The 23,339-nt window shown below is 37.6% G+C and overlaps 1 protein-coding gene and 1 non-coding gene across 3 annotated transcripts in view; both read right to left on the reverse strand.

Moving 5' to 3' along the window:
* ZFR (zinc finger RNA binding protein) overlaps positions 1 to 21,530 on the reverse strand; it is a 44,560-nt gene extending 23,030 nt beyond the window's left edge. The window contains exons 1-12 of one of the 2 annotated variants that reach the window (XR_015732070.1): positions 21,161 to 21,459; positions 20,910 to 20,994; positions 14,434 to 14,716; positions 12,650 to 12,788; positions 10,654 to 10,872; positions 9,157 to 9,404; positions 6,843 to 7,034; positions 6,415 to 6,697; positions 4,736 to 4,929; positions 2,628 to 2,747; positions 1,398 to 1,543; positions 1,013 to 1,175 (exon numbers count right to left, since the gene is read on the reverse strand). Coding sequence is in view for 1 of the 2 variants with exons in the window: in XM_034442431.3 (XP_034298322.1) it covers positions 1,013 to 1,175; positions 1,398 to 1,543; positions 2,628 to 2,747; positions 4,736 to 4,929; positions 6,415 to 6,697; positions 6,843 to 7,034; positions 9,157 to 9,404; positions 10,654 to 10,872; positions 12,650 to 12,788; positions 14,434 to 14,716; positions 20,910 to 20,994; positions 21,161 to 21,197 (2,109 nt within the window). In the remaining variant the exon portion in view is untranslated. Of the gene's footprint in view, positions 1 to 1,012; positions 1,176 to 1,397; positions 1,544 to 2,627; positions 2,748 to 4,735; positions 4,930 to 6,414; positions 6,698 to 6,842; positions 7,035 to 9,156; positions 9,405 to 10,653; positions 10,873 to 12,649; positions 12,789 to 14,433; positions 14,717 to 20,909; positions 20,995 to 21,160 lie in introns of both variants that reach the window. The other variant, XM_034442431.3, reaches the window with a different exon arrangement.
* LOC117680041 (small nucleolar RNA SNORA66) lies at positions 15,750 to 15,889 on the reverse strand. Its single transcript, XR_004595514.1, has one exon. It is a non-coding gene; the product is annotated as a small nucleolar RNA SNORA66 (small nucleolar RNA).
* Positions 21,531 to 23,339: the final 1,809 nt, after the last annotated feature.

Raw genomic sequence — 23,339 nt, forward strand, 5'->3', positions numbered from 1 at the left:
TTATTAGCCAAGCTGCACTGTGCATTCTGAATCTCCATCTCTTCAATGTCTGTGGTAGAATGAAGGAAACAGACAAAACTGATAGTTTTCACTAATGAACAATTATAATCAAATTATCAAACTAGCAAATATCATGTCTGTTACAGATATTGTATAAGCAATTACTTTGACCACAATGAGGCACATTATTGATTTCATTAGAAGTGTATAGACAGAAATTATTCTAAGGGATTCAAACTCTTTGAGAATTGAACTCCTGGATCTTTGCACTTAAATGACTATTCAATGCATCAGCTAAATGAGCTATCCATATCCTGGAACTCAACAGTGGCAAAATATAACATTTGTCTCTTTGGACAGTCTGAGGAAAGATGGATTGTATATAGCAGTGATGGCTAACCTTTTTTCCATCGGGTGCTGAAAGCGGGGGGAGCACAGGGGGTCGTGCGTGCACGTGCCCACACTCATAATTCAATGTGCCCCATTTGGCACGCGATGGCACGGTGGGCCCGGTAGGCCCATTTTTCGCCCTCCCTCACCCCCCCTGGAGGCCCTCTGGAGGCCAGAAACAGCCTGTTTCCTGACTTCCAGTGGGCCCGGAAGGCCCAAAAATCAGCTGGCCAGTGTGCGCATGCACGGAGGACCTGAGCTAGGGCAACGCTCGCGTGCCCACTGATATGGCTCTGCGTGCCACCTGTGGAACACGTGCCATAGGTTCGCCATCACGGGTATATAGCATTCTGATAGCTGCATATACATTAAAGCAATTTAAGTGGTTGCAAGCAAGCTACCAAACTTCCTTGATATGTTCTTGTGAGCTAGAACAAAATACAGTTACAAAAGTGTTACAAAAGCTAGGCACTATTACGTAACAATGCTTCTTTGCTAAAATAAACCTTCATGTAACATTTGCTCAAAGATCTTCCAATAAGAACTCTTTAAAACTAATGCAGGACAGTCATATAAAGAGTCGATATCAAACATGTTAAGTTTTAAGTAAATTAATACTCACAGCTGGTCCCTGTGGCTGTGGTGGCATTCCTGGTCTAACACCAAGTAATCCAAGAGGGCCTGGAGGACCATGAGGATATCCTCCATCAGGTATTCTACGACGATCGTCCCAGTGATGCTGCTCATCTTCCATCCTCCTCCAGTACATGTCTTCCTCATAGCGTCTGAAGTATACAAACCAAATCGCAATATATCAACCGTATATGAGTGTGTGTGTGTGTGTGTGTGTGTGTGTGTGTGTATGTATATACACCTAGCTATGAAGAATTCTTTCCTTTTGAAAAGAGATTCTTATCAGTTCAATATGGTCCATTAAGGACTCCTTCACCAAAAAAAAAAAAAAGTTCAAATGAGTATAAATCATGATAATCTAGCTGGAATATTACCTCATTTCCATTCTCCATCGTTCTTCTTCTTCACGCCTTCTCCAATATTCTTCTTTCTGCATTTGCTTTCTCATCTTTTCTTCTTGTATTTTTCTTGCCCGGATGCTAGGTTTCACTTCTACTTGTAAGTCTGGATTTACTTTTTTCTGTTTTAAATGTAAAGATTTTGAATACATTTATCTAAGACTATTTTCTTTTTGTGCATAGAGTGATACATATGATTCAATATGGTGTACCATCCTACCTACTTTTGTGGCTTTAGAGAAAAAAAAAAAAGCTTATTCTAAATCCTCCTTATTCTATATAGTGCAATATGCCATATTTTAATGTATTTCATTAAAATAATCCCACTCAAAATATTCTAATGGGGCTATTTTGTTTTAAGTTTATATGAAACGTTTTATTGTTTTGTTCTGTGTATGCCCTAGATCAGGGGTGCCAAGCTCAAGGCCCGGGGGCAGGATCCGGCCCATGGGATGCTTAGATCTGGCTTGTGGGGCCTCCCTAGAAACAGCAAAGGATCGACCTGCAGTGCCTCTGCCAGCGAAAATGAGCTTGGGAGGGCCACGTGCAGCCCTCCCAAGCTCCGTTTTCACCAGCAGAAGATTGCAGGACACCACTGCAGCCGAAAACAGAGGTCGGGAGCCCGTTTTTTCTGGCAGAGTGCTCAGGCCATCACAGGCGCCCCCAACACGAGTGATGTTAACTGGCCACACTCTCCCTCGCCATGCCCATCCTGGTCCACTGAGGTCAAACACAACCTTGATGTGGCCCTCAATGAAATTGAGTTTGACACCCCTGCCCTAGATGAAGAGCTTATATATTAGAAATAAAAATCTTTCTAAGAAATTAGCAATAATGCTTAGAATTATTTTTGAATGAATTACATTTCATGATTAAATAATTTCTTCTTAGATGCTGCCCACTCGTCTTTCAGAACTATTGATATCTCACTGTAATAGTCTTCTTTTGTTAAAGAGTAAGTAAAAACTGACTATGCATCAGTTTGTAATGACAGCAAGTATTCGAAACAAAGGATGCTATTTCAAGTTGCTGATTCTAAAGTCTATTAGTCTATTTGTATGAAATCTTACAATATGCAGCAAAACATATTTTCAATAAACGTGCATATGTTCTGAAAACATAATACAATTAATTTCTATTATTTAAGGCTTCTACAACTCCTATATTTATTTATAATCTCCATAACAGAAAAAAGTAGACTTTCACCTTATATTGTAACCGATGCCGCCTTCCTTTTAAATGCATCTCCTTAGCATTAGGATCATTAAAGCTACATTCACAAAGCTTGCAATGGAAACGAATCACTTTCCCCTCATCATTCCGAACCTTTGCAAGAAAGAAAATGTAGTTATTAGCTACAGCTACTTCTTATCATGTGATAACAAGCCTGAATCAAACATTCTCAAGGTAACAACTGAGTTCAAGGACCCCCTACTAGCCCAGAAGGGAGAAATCTATCAATACAAAACTGTCTTCCTCTGCAAAATACAAAAGCATTTATCAATCTTCAGTCTGCTGAATGATATAGGCCCAGTAGCATTTTCCAAGTAAGGGAATTTGACTCCTCTAAGATGTTATAGATTTTGTTGCTTTTTAAGGTGGAATTCAATGTAATTTATCCAGAGTCATCCTTTCAAATAATATAGAAATAACACAATTCAGTCAGGGGTTTTTGTTCCTAACAACAGAGGCTCTATAACTTATGTTAACCCATTTCTGCCAATACAACTCTGAAATGATGGCACAGTTATTTAGGAAAGGTAAATGGCAAACTAGTTTCTTTTTCCTCTCTTAATGTTAATATTCAATTACACTAGACAGATACAAATGCAACAGGGTAATATTTCTGACACATTAATGTAAAATGCAACTATTACCACAAATGTGAAAATATTACTCTATCTGCACTGTACAATTTAAGAACAAGAATCTATTACTAGACTATCTAACATTGCACCACTTTCAATTTTAAAAGTCAAAAACTCTACCATATTTCAGTATATACCGTGTTTCCCCGAAAAGACCTAGTCTTTTCTTTTGACCTCCCCAAAAAATGGATAGGGCCTCTTTTTTTGGGGGGGGGGTCTATTACTGATTCACCTCGTGACAGCGGCATCGACAGCCCCACCCAGCAGGAGCCTGCTGCCGGTCCACTTCTGCGGCCACTCGCATATGTCGCCCCCAGCCTCCGCTTCGCCATCAGAGCCTTCTGAAAGCCCTCTGCAGCTGAGAAACAGGCTTCGGATTGATGAGCATGGTGCCCCCTGGATTCCATTTCGCCTTTAGAGGCTTTCCGGAAGGCATCTGTAGCCGATAACAAAGTTGCAGAGGGCTTTCCGAAAGCCTCTGAAAGCGAAAGAGGCGGAGGTGACACACGTGTCAATCTGGACCTCGTTTCTTGGTTGCAGAGGGCTTTCCAGAAGTCTCGGACAGCGAAATGGAGGCTGGGGGTGGCACACGCAAGTGGTGGCAAGCGGCTGAAGAAGTGGGCCTGCAAGGCGAGGCAGGTATCGGGGTGTGCAAGGCCTGGTCTTGTGGCCTGTAGGCCATTGGCCCCTCCATTAGCCAAATCAGAGGAGGCAGAGGCAACAGGGCAATGTGAGAGCTCCGAGGGGGAAAAGGGAATGGAGCTGGCAGAGAGAGGCAGAGGTGAAGCCTAGGCCGTCTGTCAGCCCTCAGATGGAGTGTCAACAGCCCCCAGGTCTGCAGGTGGTTGATGAAGAGGAGGAACAGCTGGGTCCAGTGCCTGAAGCGTGGCTGCGCAGAAGGCAGAGAAGAAGAGAGCAGTGGAAATCCATGGGCCGATCCTGGGGAAGCAAGAGCCACTGCTCCTACCAAGGCCCCACCCTAGCTCTGGGGATAAAAGGCAGTGGGCTGAGATGAATAGGTGTGGCAGACAACAATTCATCTTAATTAAACTTAATTAAAATTAAACTTAATTTTAGCACATGTTCAAAAACATGATAGGGCTTCTTTTCGGGGTGGGTCATATTTTTGGGGAAACATAATATACCAATACATATTGCCTTGCATATGAATTCTGATTATTCAATTTTGAAGAATGCTCCATATCTTAAACAAACTTAAATTGCTAAGATAAGAATTATTTTCTCAAATGCCAAATAGCATTGCAACTAATTTTTATGAAACTAGATCCAAATAAGTAGGTGAAAGTAACCATCAATAGCTCAGCTTTAAATACTATAATTCTGTAATTTTAATTCTGCAAATTTTAACATATTTTATGTTACCTAATACACCTTTGTTTAGCTTATGCTATGTGATATATCTAGATTCAGTTTTCACAATATTACCTCTTCTACATAGTCATGACCAACAGGTTGGACCTCGCTTTGCAAAGCAGCAAGAGCTGTAGAAGTTACAGGTTCAGCAGAGGAATCTGGTTTAGCTTCCTGCATTTGTACTGTGGCAATAGGGGTAGTCTTGATATTTTCTACAGCTTTCATTTCATCCGCTTTGCTTCCTGTTGTCTGTAATTTATTGCCACCTAATATAAAATAGTATAAAAGGAAAATGACCATCACCTACAATAATCCTTCCCATAGCAAATGCTTGTTTGGTTTGGTTGTCCTGTAACATAGAAACTTACATTCTGATTGTTCATTCTTTACTAGTTTTGTGCTTTTATATATTTATTACAAATTATTTGGAGACTAATAATTCAGGTATTTAAAAAAATATAATCAATCAATCAATCGAGTTGTTTAAACATCATAAGTATCTATATGAACTGCTGAAAATCTGCTGCCCAAATGACACACATGGAAAGCTATTATTCTGGAATCTCTTTTCCTGGCTGAGGATTACAACACAGTTCTCATTAGTTCTATGGATTGAATAGCCTTCTGGAACTTGGTGCCCTCCAAATGTATAACTTTATAAAAGTCCACATTGGCTGTGGAATTTTGGGGAAATCTATAAATAAGAGATGTAGGTGAATAATTGAACCCCAAACAGTTCTATGGTGTTCTATCAGGACCTTGGAGAGCTCACTGCAGAGATGTAGAGGCTGGATCAACCCTCAAGGAGAGCAGTTATGAAGAGTAGCAAGTGATCTTTACAACAGCCTTGGTGGTGCAGCGGACTAAAGTGCTGTTAAATAGCACTTAGCTGCCAGCTGCCTGCAATTACTGCAAATTCAAATCTCGCCAGGCTCAAGGTTGACTCAGCCTTCCGAGGTAGGTAAAATGAGGACCTGGATTGTGGGGGCAATAAGCTGACTTTGTATAAAAAAGAACACCGCTTTTTGGGGAGGGGGGGGCAAAAGCCCTACTAAGCAGGTATATACAAAAGTATGATGGCTATTGCTTAATGCATTGTAAGCCGCCCTGAGTTTCTGGAGAAGGGCAGCATATAAATCGAACCAATAAATAAAATAAATAAACCTCCATTGCTAATTACAAATTCTAAACTTAACAAGACTGTAGAATTTAAAAAGTAAATTTAAAATTGAGATTCCTACATAGCTAAGACATTTTAAGAAGCCTTAGAAAGGTCAACTTCTAAGGCTATTAAATCTGGCATTTAATTAACATTTCAACACTTAATTAGCAATTTTGAAAATTATCAAGATTTCTGGAAAAGGTATGAATGGAAAATATCTGTCCAATTGAAGAACCTTATTCAAAAATCCAGTCACTAGCAGTTAAAAACATAAACTATCTGTTTGCCTATTTAATCATATCTGATTCTCAGACTGCTTGGATAAGTCCCCTCATGATTTTTCAGAAGTGGTTTACCATTGCCTCTTTCCTAAGACTGAGAGAAAGTGACTAGCCCAAGGTCACCCAGCTTGTTTATGCCCAAAGCGGGACTAGAACTCATGATCTCCCAGTTTCTAACCTGCTAGTTTAACTCCCCTAACACCAAATTGGCCCTCATATAAAATGTACTGCAATTTTATAGTTACATATAAATGAATGTATAGTGTTAATATGTTTATAAATCTAACAATAAAGACCTCTATACTTGCCAACAAAGTTAATTTTGGGTGTAGATATCTTTTTTACAGCAATGTTAGTTGGTACTATTGTAGCTTTGTTGTTTGATGTTGTACTAAGTAGTACATTGGCAGAAGGAGTAAGAATTTTCACTGCCAAAGATGTAACGGAAGAATTCACAGTGTTACTGCTTGTTGCAATATTTGATGATACAGCTGCTGGCTTAGATGATGATGTTGCTGATGTAGCCTGGGTGACAACGTTTGGTTCAGTTGAAGGAATGGGTTTGCCAAGTTTAGTATGCAGCTTAACCACCTAGAACCATTAATAAAAATAGTTAATATATCATTTAAAAGAAATGATAAACATGCATTGCTTATAGAATATATTTATATTGCTAAATATGTAAAGTTGGCTTTAAAAGTCTATAAAAAAAGAATTAAGAAGGGGAAATGCCTACTTTTTGGTGTTTAGCTCCACGAATATGAGCAGCATAAGCATCAGCTCCTGTGCAGGACACATCACAGAGCTCACAACGCAACTGGTTCTGTGTCCCACGAGAAGAAGCACTGTTACTGGTGGTGTTTTGAGATACTTTCAATGCTGCTTCTTTTTTTTTATGCTTCTGACCCTCCAAATGTTCTTTATAAGTCTAAAATATAAAACAAAAGAGATTAGTACATTTGTTATATTATTCCAAGTTTTAAGATGAGGCGATTCTTAGGTTTGAAAGGGTTCAGAATTTGTATAATGTCGTGACTTTTAATATCCAAACCTGTTGAAAAGTTCTAAAAAGAATTATATTGTTCATGCAATTTCATTAGACAGTTTGGCTTAGCAGTACAGAAAATTTAATAGCAGGAATTTACATCTTGTAGCATGTAAGCACCCAATCATTTAAGCTGGCAACATTAGCAATTGTTATTGTGAGAATGTGCCTATCCTAACCTTCAGAATGACAAAATTTGGCTCTAAATAGCCTATATTTGAATGTAGTAAAGCAGATTACTCATATTTTTGTATAGTTCTATAGACACAAAAGCCAATTTGATGTAGCAAAGGCAGTAGGCTAGAAACTGGGAAACTGTAAGTTCTGGTTCCATCTTAAGCACAAAGCCAGCTGGGTGACCTTGGGCCAGTCATTTTCTCCCAGCTCTAGGAAGGAGACAAGGACAAACCATTTCTGAAAAACCTTGCCAAGAAAAAACTGCAGGGGTTTGTCTGAGAATCAGATACGACTAAATGGAGATGCATCTTGTGAGAAGTTTGAAAGACTCCTGCACCTACTGTGCATGAATATTTGGATGGGCTTGGATGCTTGTCTATTACAGAAAAAGCAACGTCATGTGAATTCTAGTCTTTCCATTTCTTATTGTGGAAGAGTGTGTCTGACAGTGAGATATACCAGAATGGTGCCACTAGAAAGCACCCATTCAATTAGCATGACTGAATGCAGACTGACTTCAGGTCTATGGAAAGAAAATCTCTGCCCAAAATTACATCCTCCCCAAATGATATGAAATTGTTTTTCTATCTGCTGATTAGGAACACGATATTGTAAAGTCTGCAGGTGGGTTCAGGTGGCTCTCCTTTTCTAGGGAGGGAAAGCTTATCAGTAGATAGATCAACCAAGCTGAAATATGCATCCAATGAGATGTGAAATGGGCTGGAAGTTATCAGAATTTTGAAAGTTTAAAATACACTGAAGGGAAGAGCCATGCTTTGATAACAGGCTCACAGAAATTTTCTGAGTGGCATATATATGGATATTTGTGGAAGCAATTATCTTGCAGATTTACAGATACAGCTACCAGGCAGTTCTCTCTTTGATGGCATTCCACAATGGAGTATAAGATTTCCATAAAACTTTGGTGCATGTCATAACAATTTGTTATTCTTCTGGGCAGTTACAAAGACAATTGGTAGAAATCTTAATTTTTGTAGGTGGCATATAAATAATTTGGAGCACATGCTGTATGTGGAAGTTTCCCTTGTATTCTTAACAGCAATCTCTAGCGGCAAAAAGGACAATGGAAAGCATGATGCAAGATATGTGTGACCATTTATTCTCAGGTTTCCTATGCATTACTTATAAGTCCTTTCTCTGATAATTTCAGTTTCCATTAGATGTGCTCCAATGCCTCTTTAAGCAGGTTCTTCTGTTTAAACAAGCCTGAGATTACAAGTGGAGTGGAGTGCACGTTTCAGTTTTTTTTAGTTAGTTATGTCCTAGTTGCAATACCCAAGGACGCTGTTCTAGCAATAAATTAGATACAATTTAGACTGACATCTGCTATACAGAACACAACTTTATCTTCTCTTTATTTTTTATTTTATTTTTATTTTTCTTTATCTTCTATTTCTTTATCTTTCTTGCTTCCTTCAGTTCTGAAATATAAACTAGAGAAGCTGCTTTGATCAAGATACAATGTCTGGGAAACCATCAAAACTGTAATCCTGCAGTACTGTGTCATGCAATGAAAGCAGAGCTTAATCTAACTTTTAATAGATTCTGCTTAAACAAAAGCATTCCAGAATAGTGTGTATTATGTTCTGTATTTCAACAAGTCCCGTGGTGTAGATCGAGCAAGCCTGATGAAATTGTTCAGATTCTGAGCAACGCCTTGAATACAATTACTATTTGTACTAAAGAGAAAAATTGTAATTTATTGCAACTGAAAGATCCCTGAAGACTGTAACTTCTTAAACCTTCTTAAATACTTCCAATATAGATATAGTTTCATTTAAAGTTCAAGGGAAAAAATTATTGATACCTGTGGTCCGGCACAACTGATCTTACAAACATCACAATAGTGGATCTGTGGTGGTTTAGGAGGCTGTTTTGGTTTCAGTTGTTTATTTTGGAATGGTGTCTTTTTAGTAAAGGTGGTCCCCGTCCAGGCAGCTGTTGCAGCGGCAGCAGCTGCCGCTGCTGCTACTTGTTTTTGCTGCTGCTGCTGCTGTTGATAGTAAGATGATGCAGCTGAATACACTGCAGCTTCATAACCCGAGTAAGATGTACCTTTAAACAACAGAAAAAATCAGGTCACATTTATGAGGGATACAACCCACAATTCATCTTTTAAGGAAGGTTTTAACATTAACATAGCATTTGTTAAAGGTTTCATCTTTAAAAGAGAGTTTCAACGTTAATATAATACACAATAAGTTGGTAATTTACTTATCAAATTTGCAAGCCACATGACTCTCAATGACCTTGGATCACTCATAACAACTAAGACAAGGGGAATAACTAATAAATAAAAAGTAAAAGATGGTGAGAACGACAAGACTGATCAGTGAAAGACACAAAATGTCTTTTACTTTCCCTGGATGAAGAGCCACATCTTCAAGGCTCTTCAAATAGCAGGGTGGGAACCAACCAAGTTTCTGGGGGAACCTCATTTCAGGGGGGAAAAAAACATTGCTACAGTGAAGTTTAATTTCACAGTTATACAAAATTAAACTTCATTTCAATCTATATAGGCAAACTATTTTATCTCAATGACTTGCAATTTTTAAGATCAATACCCTATCAATACATCTTCCAAATACATAGACTTAATTTCCTGGAATTCTGCAGACATTTTTGAGAAAACTAAGCTGAATCTACACAGCTAGGCAATTTACTTATGGTATAAGATATGGAAGGGGTAACGCTGAAGGATTAAAGATTTTTCTGTTCATCCATATATTAACCTCCTATTATCCTGTTTCCAGCACTATTTCATTCAGGAATCACTACAGTACCAAATAATTCCACAAAGCCCATCTCTCTATTATATTTATAATGAAATCTAAATAATATGAGTTAATTGGCCATGTTAAGAAATAATCTAATTTGGTTCTGATGATTAATAATTTACACCTTATAATATATTGAATATATTTATCTAAGACATTTTTCATCATTATGTGTACCACTATAACTTTTAATAGGTATGCATGCCATATCTGCTATGGATTAAACTAAACCAATCTGAATTTGGTTTCTTGATTTTACCAAGTCATACCAGGGTTAAACTAATCTAAAAGCTGCAATCCCATAATTATCTCAAAGGAGGCCCTGACACAATCCAACTCGCTTCCTAGTAAACATGCACAGGATTAATCTGCACACCATATAAAGTACCGTAAACATTCCAATGTAATTTGGATGTAAAATCTAGTTTTTCTACAAAAGTCAGGTATGTCTATTCATTTTTATAGCTTTGACGTCTCCATTATATACACTTGACAAATCATTTCTGTCCTGTTTAGGCATTACTCACCGGAATATGTAACTGCTGTTGTACTATACGTGGCACTTTGGGTATATGAGGGAACCACAGTCGCTGCAGCAGCAACTGGTTGCACAGTGGAAGATACCGGATATATAGAGAACGTAGTAGTAGCTGGACTTGGGGTGGCTGGTTTTATGGCTGTTACCTGTCGTGTTTGCTGGGCTTGAGTATACTGAGTAGCTCCTTGGCTGTAACCAGCCTTTGGAGCTAAGTAAGAGCAAAAAAAGTTACACATTAAAATCAAGAATTGTCCAAGCTGTAATATTAAAAAGCAAGTTCCTTTTTTATCTTATTACTAAAATAAAAATGAAAGTACAAATCCTATCCTATCTTTAGGTTCCATAAATATGTATTTTATAACATTTAGATGTTTTATAATATTTCAGAAAAAGAAATCCGCTGCTAAGTAGCACAGGCACAATTGCAGAAAAGGCCGATGTCCTGTGGTTTAAAACTTTAAGTGGATGACGATTTTATTGTACTTGTCAATCAGATCACAAAATGTCTAAGAGAATATAAAATTTGCAACTAGTACTCTTTAATATATCTTACTTAATAGTCAGGCTGTTTGCAATAACATTTTTTGTTTAGTAAGGCATATAATTTGATTGATTATACTAACTTAAGGTTAGGATGACATACTAGTTATATTAATAAACTCGAAACCTCCTGGAAATTATCAGCACAGCACTACATTAATGAACTGATCTTCTAAAAAAGACTGAAAGAAATACTTTGGTCACAGCACATTTTAAATTCACTCAGGTGTCAATTAAGAGACTGCTAACTATTCATCCCCAAAACATGAACATATGAATAGTTATACACTTTTCTCGGTATGTGCTCTGTTTAAGGAAGTTACAAGCTTTCTTTATGGAAATTTTAAAGTAGTAAAGTAGTAGTAAAGTGGTCTAGGATTGTGCATTTGAACTGCTCTTTCTATGAATGAGGAAGGCATAAATTATTACTTTGGTTCTGATAATCTTTAGATTTTTTAAAAATGCTAATGTAACTGTCATGTGACTGCTGCCATTTCAGCCACAACACATCTTTCAGCACTAGGAAAAATGAAATTATCAGATACAACAGTGCTGATAGTCTCTTGGTTGCTTCTACCAAGCAATGCCATCTGATGGGACCCAGGAAGTGTCCTTACTCCTTCTCAGTTCACACCTGGTGGAACAGCTTACCCCTGAGATTTAGATGATGCTGACTTACTGGCCTTTTGTAAGATTCTTAAAATCTGGCTGCTCACTGGGCGCTAGGAGAGTGTTAAGAAAGCCCATTTCTAAAGGAGGAGGATAGCGAATTGATTAGCATCCTGCTACTTTGTATTGCTCCTTTGACATGTATTTTTAGTGATTGTTTTTATTTTGTTTGTACATGGCTCAGAGTCATCATGAGCTATATGGCCATACAAGGTGAAGAAATAAATGAAGTAATAACTGAACTACTAAAACTACTATTATTAGAAACATGATGGCCCAGTGGTTAGGAATGCAGTATTGCAGGCTAATTCTGTTGAAGTTCGATTCTCAGCAGTTCAAGATTGATCCAGTCTTCCATCCTTCCGAGGTTGGTAAAATGAGGACCCAGATTGTTGGGGAAAATATGCTGACTCTGTAAACTGCTTAGGGAAGGCTGTAAAGCATTATGAAGTCTAAGTGCTATTGCTATTTATCACATTTGTCAAGGCTACTCAATTCCCAAAAACTCTTAAGTGCTAACAAAATATCAAATATAGCATTAAAACATAGTTAAAAATATAACAAAACCAAGCATAATACCCAGAAAAGCCAACAATATAATATTTTAAAAAAATGACAAAGGTTTCACAGATGCCTTAACCCCAGGCTTGTGTCCAAGCAGGTTAAGGAAGAAATTAGACTCAGTCCCAAATCCCTGCAATAAACTATTATATGGTTTTGAGAATGTTTAGACTTTTTAAAATTATAGGATAAAAAGAAAAGGATTTGAAACTCACCTGTTTGATAGTATGATTCAGCCACAGAAGGCTGCGGTTGGGCAGCCGCCGCCACTGCAGTTGCAGTTGGCTGCTGATAATATTGCTTGCTGTCATAAGCTACAGCTGGAGCAGTAGATCTAACATAGGAATAGGAGTCCTGAAGAAATACATGGGAGAAAAATGAAGACCCTGTATGTGGATTTCAGTTGTAAGGTAAATTAACTGCCATAATGGAATTTACATGAGGGAATCCGTGCAGGCTCATGTGCTTCCTAAAAAAATTCTAAGGTTTGTGAAACTCTCATAAAACTTCCTAAAACAGGAAGTTTTCCCTTTTGGAATAAACTGAATCCAAGATTAAATTTGGTTACTTCTCCTCTCAATTATTTTCCAACCCAGTTTTATGCTTTTAACAACACAAATAAATCATTGCTTTTTAAATAGTTTAAGGATTACCCAGAGGGAAGGATAAAATTTCCTTGTATAAAATTTAAATTACATTAATTATCCTAGGATTTAAGCCATGGATTACTACTGAATCATTTTGATTATTTTAACCAATGTTTACTGCATAATCAATGCTGATTATGCAGTAAAAGATCAGAACTTTTGAGAAAGCATACATTTCCTGATAATATTAGACAAGGTAAATATTAGACTGAGTTCAAGATCTAGTAATGATATACTTCACTGTAATATTAAAACCCTTCAACATTAATTCCCATTAAGACTGCTTAATACCCAATCCTTCAATATTTAAGCTACAAATTGAAATAATTGGTTGAAGTTTTGAAGGACAGGATCAAACCTATTTCAAGAATTATGTGTACTCTATAAAAAGTCATTTCCTCCAAATTATAATTTTTCTTAATACATGAAGTTGCAATAGCTAGAACTTTAATAAATATTGAACAGAAATAAGGGTAATACTAGATCAAACCTACACAAAATGTTTAAAAATCTTAGCAATACCCAAAATGAAAATAAGCAATCTACAAAATTTGTATAGATATATAATTCAGCTTTTCTCTGCTATAAATTTTATATGCTCAAAAAAGATAATCTGAGGTTTATGCTTTCCAGTTACTTATTTAGAAATGTACTATATGTAAATTCCCAGACATATCTACCTTACATATTTAGCCATTAAATTAAAAAAGATTTTTAAGTTCTTTAACATTATGCATTCAAAGAAAAAACAGAGGTTTTCATTTTATTCCATACTTATCCAATTGCCATTTTTAATAAGGAAAAACTGTTTTGATGTATATTACACTAAGCCATGATATACTTTGTCTGACCTTTGTACATTTTATGAATTCACCCACTGAAATTATAAGTACTATAGTTTAATATGTAGTATAAATACAATTCTTGGTTGGGCAGTGTTGGACTTCAGGGTTTAGTGACTGTGGTCTAGAGAACAGATTTCCTGACATTTCTATGGGAGACACCAGTCCTCATCAATGTACACCAATCAGAAATCAGCTTGGTTAAAGATCAATGTGAAGTCAAGATACCTGGCTATACAGATAGGAGCCCAATTAGTTCCTACTTCAGTAGCCTATGGTCTGCATAATAGATAATCTTGTTTGTAAAAATTGCAGCCGTAGTTGCTGGTAAAACATCAGGAAATCTGTTGTCTAGGCCATGGTCTCTAAACCCTGAAGCTAAATATTGCCCCAAATAGGTACCAGCATGAAAGCCAACACAAGTAAATTCTTGGTTATTCGATAAATCATGATTAAACAAAAAATTGAACTGCACCATTAGTGAATTATACTTTATCCGTATATATTTACCTGGTAATTCTGTGTGGTGACTGGTGGAGGCGGTGGAGGCGCTTCCTGCTGTCTCTGTGTGTAACCATAATCAGTTGCTGTATGAGCTGTTGGGTATCCTCCATAGGCTGCAGCTGTTGCAGCGGCTGCAACAGCCACTGGAGCAGGCCTGGCTACTGCAACTGTTGCTGCTGCTGGGGCATAAGCTGCAGTAACTGTGTGGGCAGCTACAGGAGCCTGATGAACAGTGTAGCTTGCAACTGTAGTTGGATGGGAATAAGCTACACCTGAAGCCGGCTGTTGGCTGTAATAGGAAGAGGCCACGAAGTATCACTATGTAGTAATGAAACCTAATACCCAGCAAATATGTTCTTAAATTGTTCAAGCCTAAGTAAATCTGAGAAACGTTAAACTGAATTAAAAATTCAGTATTATGGATCTACTGTACCTAACAAAGTACATATTAAGTGATATCATGAGCATCCATTAGTGAAAGTCTATCTACCAAAGGAACTGATTCCTAGTTATCCTTTAAAATTAGCTACAGAAAATTGAATTTGAGGGCAGTTCTAAAGGTTCAATTTATCAGGTGGAACCCACATAAATTAAATTTTATTAATTTTTTTAATAAGGCCTAGTTTTATAGCCTCTAAAAAGCAGTCACATACAATAAATTCATTATACACCGATAACATCAAATTAATAATTTTCTTTTTTTAGATTGAAGAATGCAGCTTTCCAAAAGGACTGAATGAGATACAATGGACAAATCTCACAGAACTATACAGCTGAAAGGGACATATATTTCAGATAAGCATGAAATTCATGCAGTGTTGCAATTAATTCATTTTAACTGTGTAAATCATCAGGTCATTTGGGAATCATACAACCTTCTACATCTAATAATAAATGTACAATAAATAATCCTGCACATAGGAACTTGCTCTTAATTTTTGAATATAATTTGGTGATTTTGGATTTGTTTAATAATATAACTAAGAATTAACTATTCAGTTCCAAGAACAAAATATTTATTTCCCTCTCAACAAACTTGGCAGAGTTTGAATAGCAGATTTGCAAGAACTATACAATATAAATTCATTTAACTTTTCAATCTCAATCTATGTTATATTAGAAAAATATTAGAAAAAAGTAAAAAAAAAAGTGTACAAAGATCCTGACCACACATCAAAATACAATAAGTCATTACGCTGAATCACCTAATCCTGATTTACAGAATATCTTTATGTTCCTTTTAAAGTATTTAAGCATAACATACAATACCCAAAGAAATTCAGTAAGAGAATATTTGTAGGGTTTTATTTAGTAAAAATAAGTTTTGTTATAGCACAGAATGAGTAGCCTTAGTGCTGTTTTTTTCTCTAAGGCAGGTATTATTCTGTTACCATTTTTGTTTTAGCAAATCTGTTCCCTTTGCTTCTGCAACATCATGCAGAGCCAGTGATCGAATTTGCAAGATCTTTCACTTTGAAATTCTTAAAACTCTAAGTGTCTTTACCGGTATTACCACTATACTATTTAGAATTCGCTATTTCATTTACACTTTATTTTGCTGATTTTCTACCATGGGATATATTGGCCATGGACTTTTTATGTGTAAGAAATGTTATTATTTAATTATTCATTTTATTAAATTTATTAGGGCTACCCATTCCAAACAACTCTGCTTCTATACTCTTGTATTAAAGTATTAGAGCTGTTGGGCAGCCTATAAACTGTATAAATTAAGTAAAGGCAAATGTTTTATGGGCTCAGTTTGTTGAGAAAGTTAATATTTTTTTCTATACTTGCAACATGTCTAAATTGACAGAAGCACTGATAAAAGGGAATTATTTTATTCCTTGTTGGCTTCCAAGAAATGAGGGCAATGGGGAATCCAGCAGGAAGCTGCAGGTTGTAATCATGCAAGGTCCTTCAACAGTAAGGGGGACTGCCGAAACTGCTATTGCACTGTCATGTGGTTTTTAAAATTATGATGTGTTACCTAACTATGGCATTTCTGTCAGTCTCCCAAGTAGACCAGACAGGAAACATGACAAAATGAGCTAGTTCTACTTTACCATAAGGATACATTAACAGAATATTGCAAGACTTGAAAGTACAAATCTGCTGCTGTTTCTTTTTACCTATTGATTAGTTAAGGTAGATCCTTTCTAAGTTTCTTTCTCTACCAATTATTCAATTGCAGACTCTTCTCCCTTTTATCTGATCAGTTTTCTATCCAGCATCTGTATCCCCCTCCTACTCCAATGACATTCTCACATTCAGTTACATTTTCTGGTCCCAATTAGCAAGGACTATCTGTATTTAAATATAGTCTTGTAAACTAATATTTTAAAAAATGCCAAACTACTCTTAAATCCATGATCCAGAGGAAAACTGATATTGTTTGCAAGAAATATGATTCTACTCAGAATATCCACAAATAGTAACAACAGTGTCGTTTTTTCATCCTCGGCTACCTGTAGAAATACAATTCATAACAATGAACCTAGCAAAGTAACAATTTATTTACTTAAACACAATTCAGGAAGAATACAGCAATAATTAAAATAACTTCCTGCATTATTTGAGTCCTCATACATTTTATATTTTGAGTTTTTGCATCAAAAATAAACTACTATATATAATATAGTAACAAGAACAGTAACAAATTTAAAGCAACAATAAATCTATCTACCAAACAGGCAATTAAAAAAAAAATCTAACATATTTCTTAGTCTTTGAAAATCTACTTAATTATCTTTCCCATCCACCCACGTGCAGCAGAGATGGAATGAGAGCCTGGTGTGTCAATGGCTAATGCACTGTATCACCATGATGCAAGAATGTAAAAGCAAACAAACAAGCCAATTGTGGGATCACAGGACCTTGAATCTTCCCTTTTTCCTTCAGCATAAGACAATACATAAGAATGAACTGTTACATAATGCGAAATGCTCTGTGTGGGAGTAAGTAGGCATTTTTTCTTTCCAGAAAGGGTCCTGCCAAACATTCAAACTCTTTCCCTCCAGCAGCCATTTTATATTACCCCAAGAAGGCTGCCTACCTCATGCTACTGAATGTATTCCTACTGTGGTATAATTGCATGAAGAACTGTCATCTATGTACATTTTTTCTAGGGTTTCTAAGTAATTCTGAGAAATTCAAACTAGAACCTGAGAAAGAAAAAACTCTCGATCAAAATCAATAATTGTTTTCTACTGAGTACAAAATTCAGAATATATACAAGTTGTCCTTGACTTATGACAATTGGAACCAGAATCTCAGTCGTTGACAATGCAGTTGTTTCTTTCCATACATGTCCAATCCCCCTCACCATGCATGGAGGGAAGGGGAAATTCTTCAGCAGGCAGCAGTTGCTTGCAACCTTTCTTCCCAGCTTCCCCACTGACTTTCTGAGGAAGCCAGCAGAGAAGACTAAAATGGCGACCACAAGATTGTGGGGCGCTTGGCAACTGGTTGCAAGTGCAAACAGGCTGCCAAGCACCCAGTTCACGATCACATGACCACAATGGGGAGAGGGGTCAATGCAATGTTTTATGTCACATGCTTTGTTATTACATTGTAAATTTGAATGGTTGTAAGTGAAGGACTAACTGTAATGAGGAATTGAGTTGATTAAACTGTCAGCATAATGTAATTACATGAGAAGGAGAATCTATTAACAATAGCAATTTTCTAATAATTATGGAACTTGAAAAAGCATTTTGGGTTTCTTCTCTAATAAATTAAAACATGCATTGGGAAGTTTTGCCAACCTGAAAATCCAATTTTTAATGATTGGAAAAAAATATCCACTGGATTCTTATACACGGAACAGAATATTCATGTACTCTAAAATATAAATCTCCAATTCCTACAGAATTCTAAAGAACTTTTTTCTTTTTCTGTGATAGAAACCAGATCAAAGGAAGTATAACTGAAAGTTTTCCATATTATTTTTCAGAAATACAAAGGCAGCATTCCAATTTTAACGCCAGAATTGAAAGACATGCAGAATGTTCCTTAAACACAGAACTTTTTTGTCCTCTCTTCTGAAGCCTTTCAGAAGTCTATGAAAAACAAAATTTTAAAGCAAAGAAGAAATCAAACAAAAATCCAGGATCTATTTTTGGTCAGTTTGAATTCAGTAATACGCCATAATTATAACTAATGAATACCAGCCAAGAAAGATATATTGCTCAATAGTTGCAATTTGCTCATGCTGCCATTAGGAGCAGCTAAGCCAAAGTGGTAATTATCAAGTAGCTTTACCGCCAAAGATAAATTTCTAGTTTGTCACTTCACAGCAAGCCAAGAATCATAACCCAAGAATAAATCCCAATTTATTACTCACTTATATTACCCAATATAAGTGAGCAATAAACCAAGAAAACAGTTATAAAACCAATAGAAACATAATATTAACTTTTTGTTTATTTTAACCAAATGATTTCCTAGTTATTTTAATAGTTGTTGGTAATTAGAGCAAGCAACCAGAAGAAATTACCACAGTGATTAACACATTTGTTTATTACTAATTAGCAAAGGATTAACTTATTGCACAATCAACAATCCTCCGGGTGAATAAAAGCTGTTTTCAGATTCAGATTATTTTTAGCTAAAAACATACACTTTTAATACAGACTGGAGTAAAACATGTGGAGTAAAAACATAAAAGTAAGTAAATAAATAAAAAAACATGTGTTTATTGTAAATATTCCCAGGGTCAACTGTTAAATACTATTTAACACTTTCACTTCTAATATCTTATATTAAAAGTGTTATACTTCTAAAATCCATAAAACAAAAAAAGTAAAGTTTTGTCAACATTCAGTTAAAAAAACTTACAAGGCAATTTCTTTTAATTTACCCCAAATTCAAATTTTTTAAAAAATATTCAAATTTACATGAAGAAAACTTCATGAACTACGGTGAAATTACTAATGCTATTGAAATGGTCTGGTCTGATATTAGTATTCTGACCATACCACGTGTTTTGAACATGAAACATTGTGAATTTGGAAATACCACTTGTATTGTAAAACATTGTCACCATTATTATAAATATAACAGGGAAATAAATTATCCTGAAATCACCACAGTTCCAGAGCATAGGCACAATATAATTGTTTTGCCTCACCCAGAGTCACTTTTGATGTGATGGGCAGCTATATAAATTTGATTAATAAATGAAGCAAAGTATTTGTTACCATCATTTTACAATGCCAGTATCAAAAGGAGAAATGAGTAGTAGTTAATAAATGCTGCACTCATCAGCTTGCCTAGCGTTCATAAAGATGGAGCAAGGCCCATTTCTAAGAAGTCCCCCACTCACTTTTGTGATTTAAGACTTCAAGTATGGAGATATTTACAAATATACAATTAGAAAATGTTTTAACTGAATACTTGCCAAAGTGTACAAATGATAAACATATTTACATAAACAATTCTATCCTGCATATATATTTTATGTTCATGGAAGACAAAGTATGATATTCCAATCCTACTCTATTTCAAATAAAAAGCTGCCTTTCCAAAGTATCTCTAAAATTTTTATAATTTAGACGACCAAAATTTTTATTTGGGGGGGGGGAGGCTGATCTTGCTGAAAATTAATTCAGCATAGGCATGGGTAACCTTTCAAAAGTACGGAACTTTGGTTTTGTGTTGTATTTTTCCTGGAATGGTATGAGAAACAGTGATTTTGTATTTTCATGTTAAGAACAAAAAGATCCTTAGCTCAGGATTGAATTGTGGAGTCTTTTAGTGCTCTTGGCTGTTTTCATGTAGATGTTTCATTACCCAGCTAAATAACACCTTCAGAATTACAAGTGGGATTCGCTCCGTTTATAAAAAGTAGCTTGCCCCGTCAGTGATGGGGGGGGGGGTTGCTTTCTCCTTGGTAATTCTTCAATTGTTTACTGCTTGATGGCCTGAGGTGGTAGCTCAAATTTCAATTTTTGTATTCACGGGTGGGAATTTGTTTTTATTTTTTTTAAGATCGTTCGCCAGTCACTGGCTAGTATTAAGGGCCACACATAAAACAAACCGGGAAAGCCGTTTAAGGTGTACACCAAAAGGCACAGGGGACCCAAGTTCCTTGACCTTCAGTGGGAAGAAACGCACTTTGGGAGAACTCGGGCAAAGCGCCTTTCGGGTCGGAGGCCCGTCGCCATTTAAGCGGCTCAAGCGCTACAGGGATTGAGCGACGGGAGGCTCCCCACAGCTGTGCTGCATTCCCTGCTCGGGGGCCCCGGTGTGTGTGTGGGGGGTGAGTAACGGTCCCCAAATCCTGACTGGAGGGGGGGGAGGGTTCGGGAGGCTTCGAAACATGCCGGCGAGGACGAGCGGGCGCGCGTGACGGAGCCAAGCCTGCCCCTCCCCGCGCGGCCTTCCGCGTGCCCAGCCCCAACAGCCCCAACACGAGGCTGGGGCGGGGTCAGCCGCTTTCTTTCCCGGCCCTCCCCGCCACAGAACGAAGCGCCTTTTACCTATATTGAGCGGCGGCTCCGGTGTGGGTGAATCCGAAGTAGTTGCCGGTGGCCATTTTGGCATCTTCCCCCAGCCGGCTGGGCACTGCAAGCGACGACATGGCGTGCAGGACGGGAGAGAAAAACGGCCTCGTTAGAAACAATTCCTGAGGCGACGCGCGCCGCGCACCCCCCACCCACGGTTTCCCTTCCCCCCGCCCCCACCCTCCCCCCCCGCCGCCCCCCACGGCTTGCCCGAGGCCGTTACTTACCATAGGTGAAAGAGACTACCGGGCATATGGGAATCATGGAGCCGGGCTGACCGAAATGGCGGCGGGGTTGAAAACGGTCTCGGTCTATCGGTCACAGTCGTCTCGCGCGATCGCTAAGCCGCCTCGCCGGTACCCGTTCGCACCATCCACCGACACGATTCCAACGGCGATGTGAAGGATCCAGGCCTCGCCGCAGCGCATGCGCCGCTTGGGACGGGCGAGAAAAGACCGGCGGGAAATGTAGTTCGTCTTGCCGGGTTACTTACGCGCTAGGTCGTAGCGTGGATGTGTGAAGCCACCTGGGAAATGTAGTTTTCGTTAGGTGTAATGGCCTCTCCGCATCCAAGCTGATTATCTGAAGAAAAATGTCTTCTGGATGCATGCTAACGCTGGGTTCACACATTATATTAAGTCATAGCTTCTTGAAACATGGTTGATTAAAAACGACTGGGTTAGTTAATGCATTAAATGATTGCTTATATAAATGACGACATTCTTGCAACATTCTAAGCCTCAACCAACCCACATTAAACAAATTTGGAGGGGAGTACAATAGGTTTATATACAGTATTCCTGGCGCTGATCATCAGTTTTAGAAACTGAAGAGGTGTCAGGGAGTTGGGTTTTTATTATTAATTTATACTGGATCCTAAAAACAATTGCTCTTAATCTGTGATGAGCATCCTTCCAGCAGCAAGAGGGTTTTAAATATGAAGACCAGTTGCAAGTCCCTTTATTCAGTGTTTAAATTGTCATTAGATGAATGGTTGTAACTGTGTGGCTGGGATGGGTTTATTCTATTCTATTCTAATAGGGAGCATTTTTTTTTAAAAAAAACAGGTTTTATTTTAAGGTAGCAGTCCCTAACCGTTGTGGCTTGGCCCGGCTGGGGGGAATAGAGGGGAACTGGGCTGTGTGAGTGGGGGGGGGGGCGTCGCTCACAAGGTGTGGTTGCAAATAGACCTTGCCCCAGTAGTGGGCTGTGGCCCACAGGTTGGGGACCCCTGCTTTAGAGAATTCACTAAAATATAGCTCATGAGGTTCCTGTTGTTCTGAACAGGTTGTCTCTATGGTCTAAAGTAGTGTTTCTTACTTTTTTTCCCTCTTCGGATCAATTCTCACTCACTGTTAAAAGTTATGGAGGACCTTAGATCTTTTGTTTGTAAGGATTGTATTTATCAATTCTCTGCCACCACTACTTCTCACTATTGTTTGAGGGGATTTAATACTGTATTATTTTTCAACATAGTCTGGCAAATAATTCTGAATTCATGGACCTGTAAGAGGGTTGTAGACCACACTTTTAAGAAACAGTGCTCTAGGGAAATGGCCCAGTTAAAAGCATGTTTCTATGACAAATATGTCAAATGAATAAATGCTATTAGCAGATCTCACTTTATCACTCCATGTTATTTATTTCTGCATTCTAATTTTAGCATGTGCCAGTAGCATAGCAATAATGCTTCCATGTAGTTTTTCAACAATAATTTCTGTATGGGAGCTTAACTTTCAGCATTGAAACCATTTACAAAGAACTAGTTTGATCTAGTAGTTAATATAATGGTCTAGCAACCAATCAGGACTCTATAAGTTATAGTCCCACTATATTGACGCACAATATAGTCCCACTATATTGAAGCACAAAAGTCAGCTGGTTCCCTTGCAGGCTCCAACACCTGACATTTTAGATGTCCATAGTTAACGTTTTGCAGCATAGGTCAGTCACAGCAAAGACCCAAATGATAAATGTCCTGTATATTCAGTTTCTCATCCTTGAGAGAGAAAAGCTGGAGCATAGTTTGGATCTAGGGCCTGTTAATTGTCCATGAAAAATAGTACAATTCTGATTAGCAATTGTGACCCTTTATTTTATTCTGGATTCTGATTAATTCTGCTCATACAAAACACTTCCTTCCAAGGCGGTTTACAAGCCACAATATCAAGTAAGTTAATTGTGTTTTATATGCCAGAGATAAGCATGCTTCATTGGTCATTGAACATCTCTTCTTCATCACATCTGCAATGATATAGTTCCGCAGGAGCAGATGGATATTGCATCAATAACAAAGAAAATGTGGGAAAAGCATCGATAGTGCTATGGGCTGCATTCTAGGAGCAGCACTCCATTGTCACTTGCACTGTCTACCACTTTAACATCGATGGCAAAATGCCTGTGCAG

This window comes from Pantherophis guttatus, chromosome 2 (genome assembly GCF_059756535.1).
Source record: "Pantherophis guttatus breed Tessera chromosome 2, ASM5975653v1, whole genome shotgun sequence".
Classification (NCBI taxonomy): Eukaryota; Metazoa; Chordata; class Lepidosauria; order Squamata; family Colubridae; genus Pantherophis; species Pantherophis guttatus.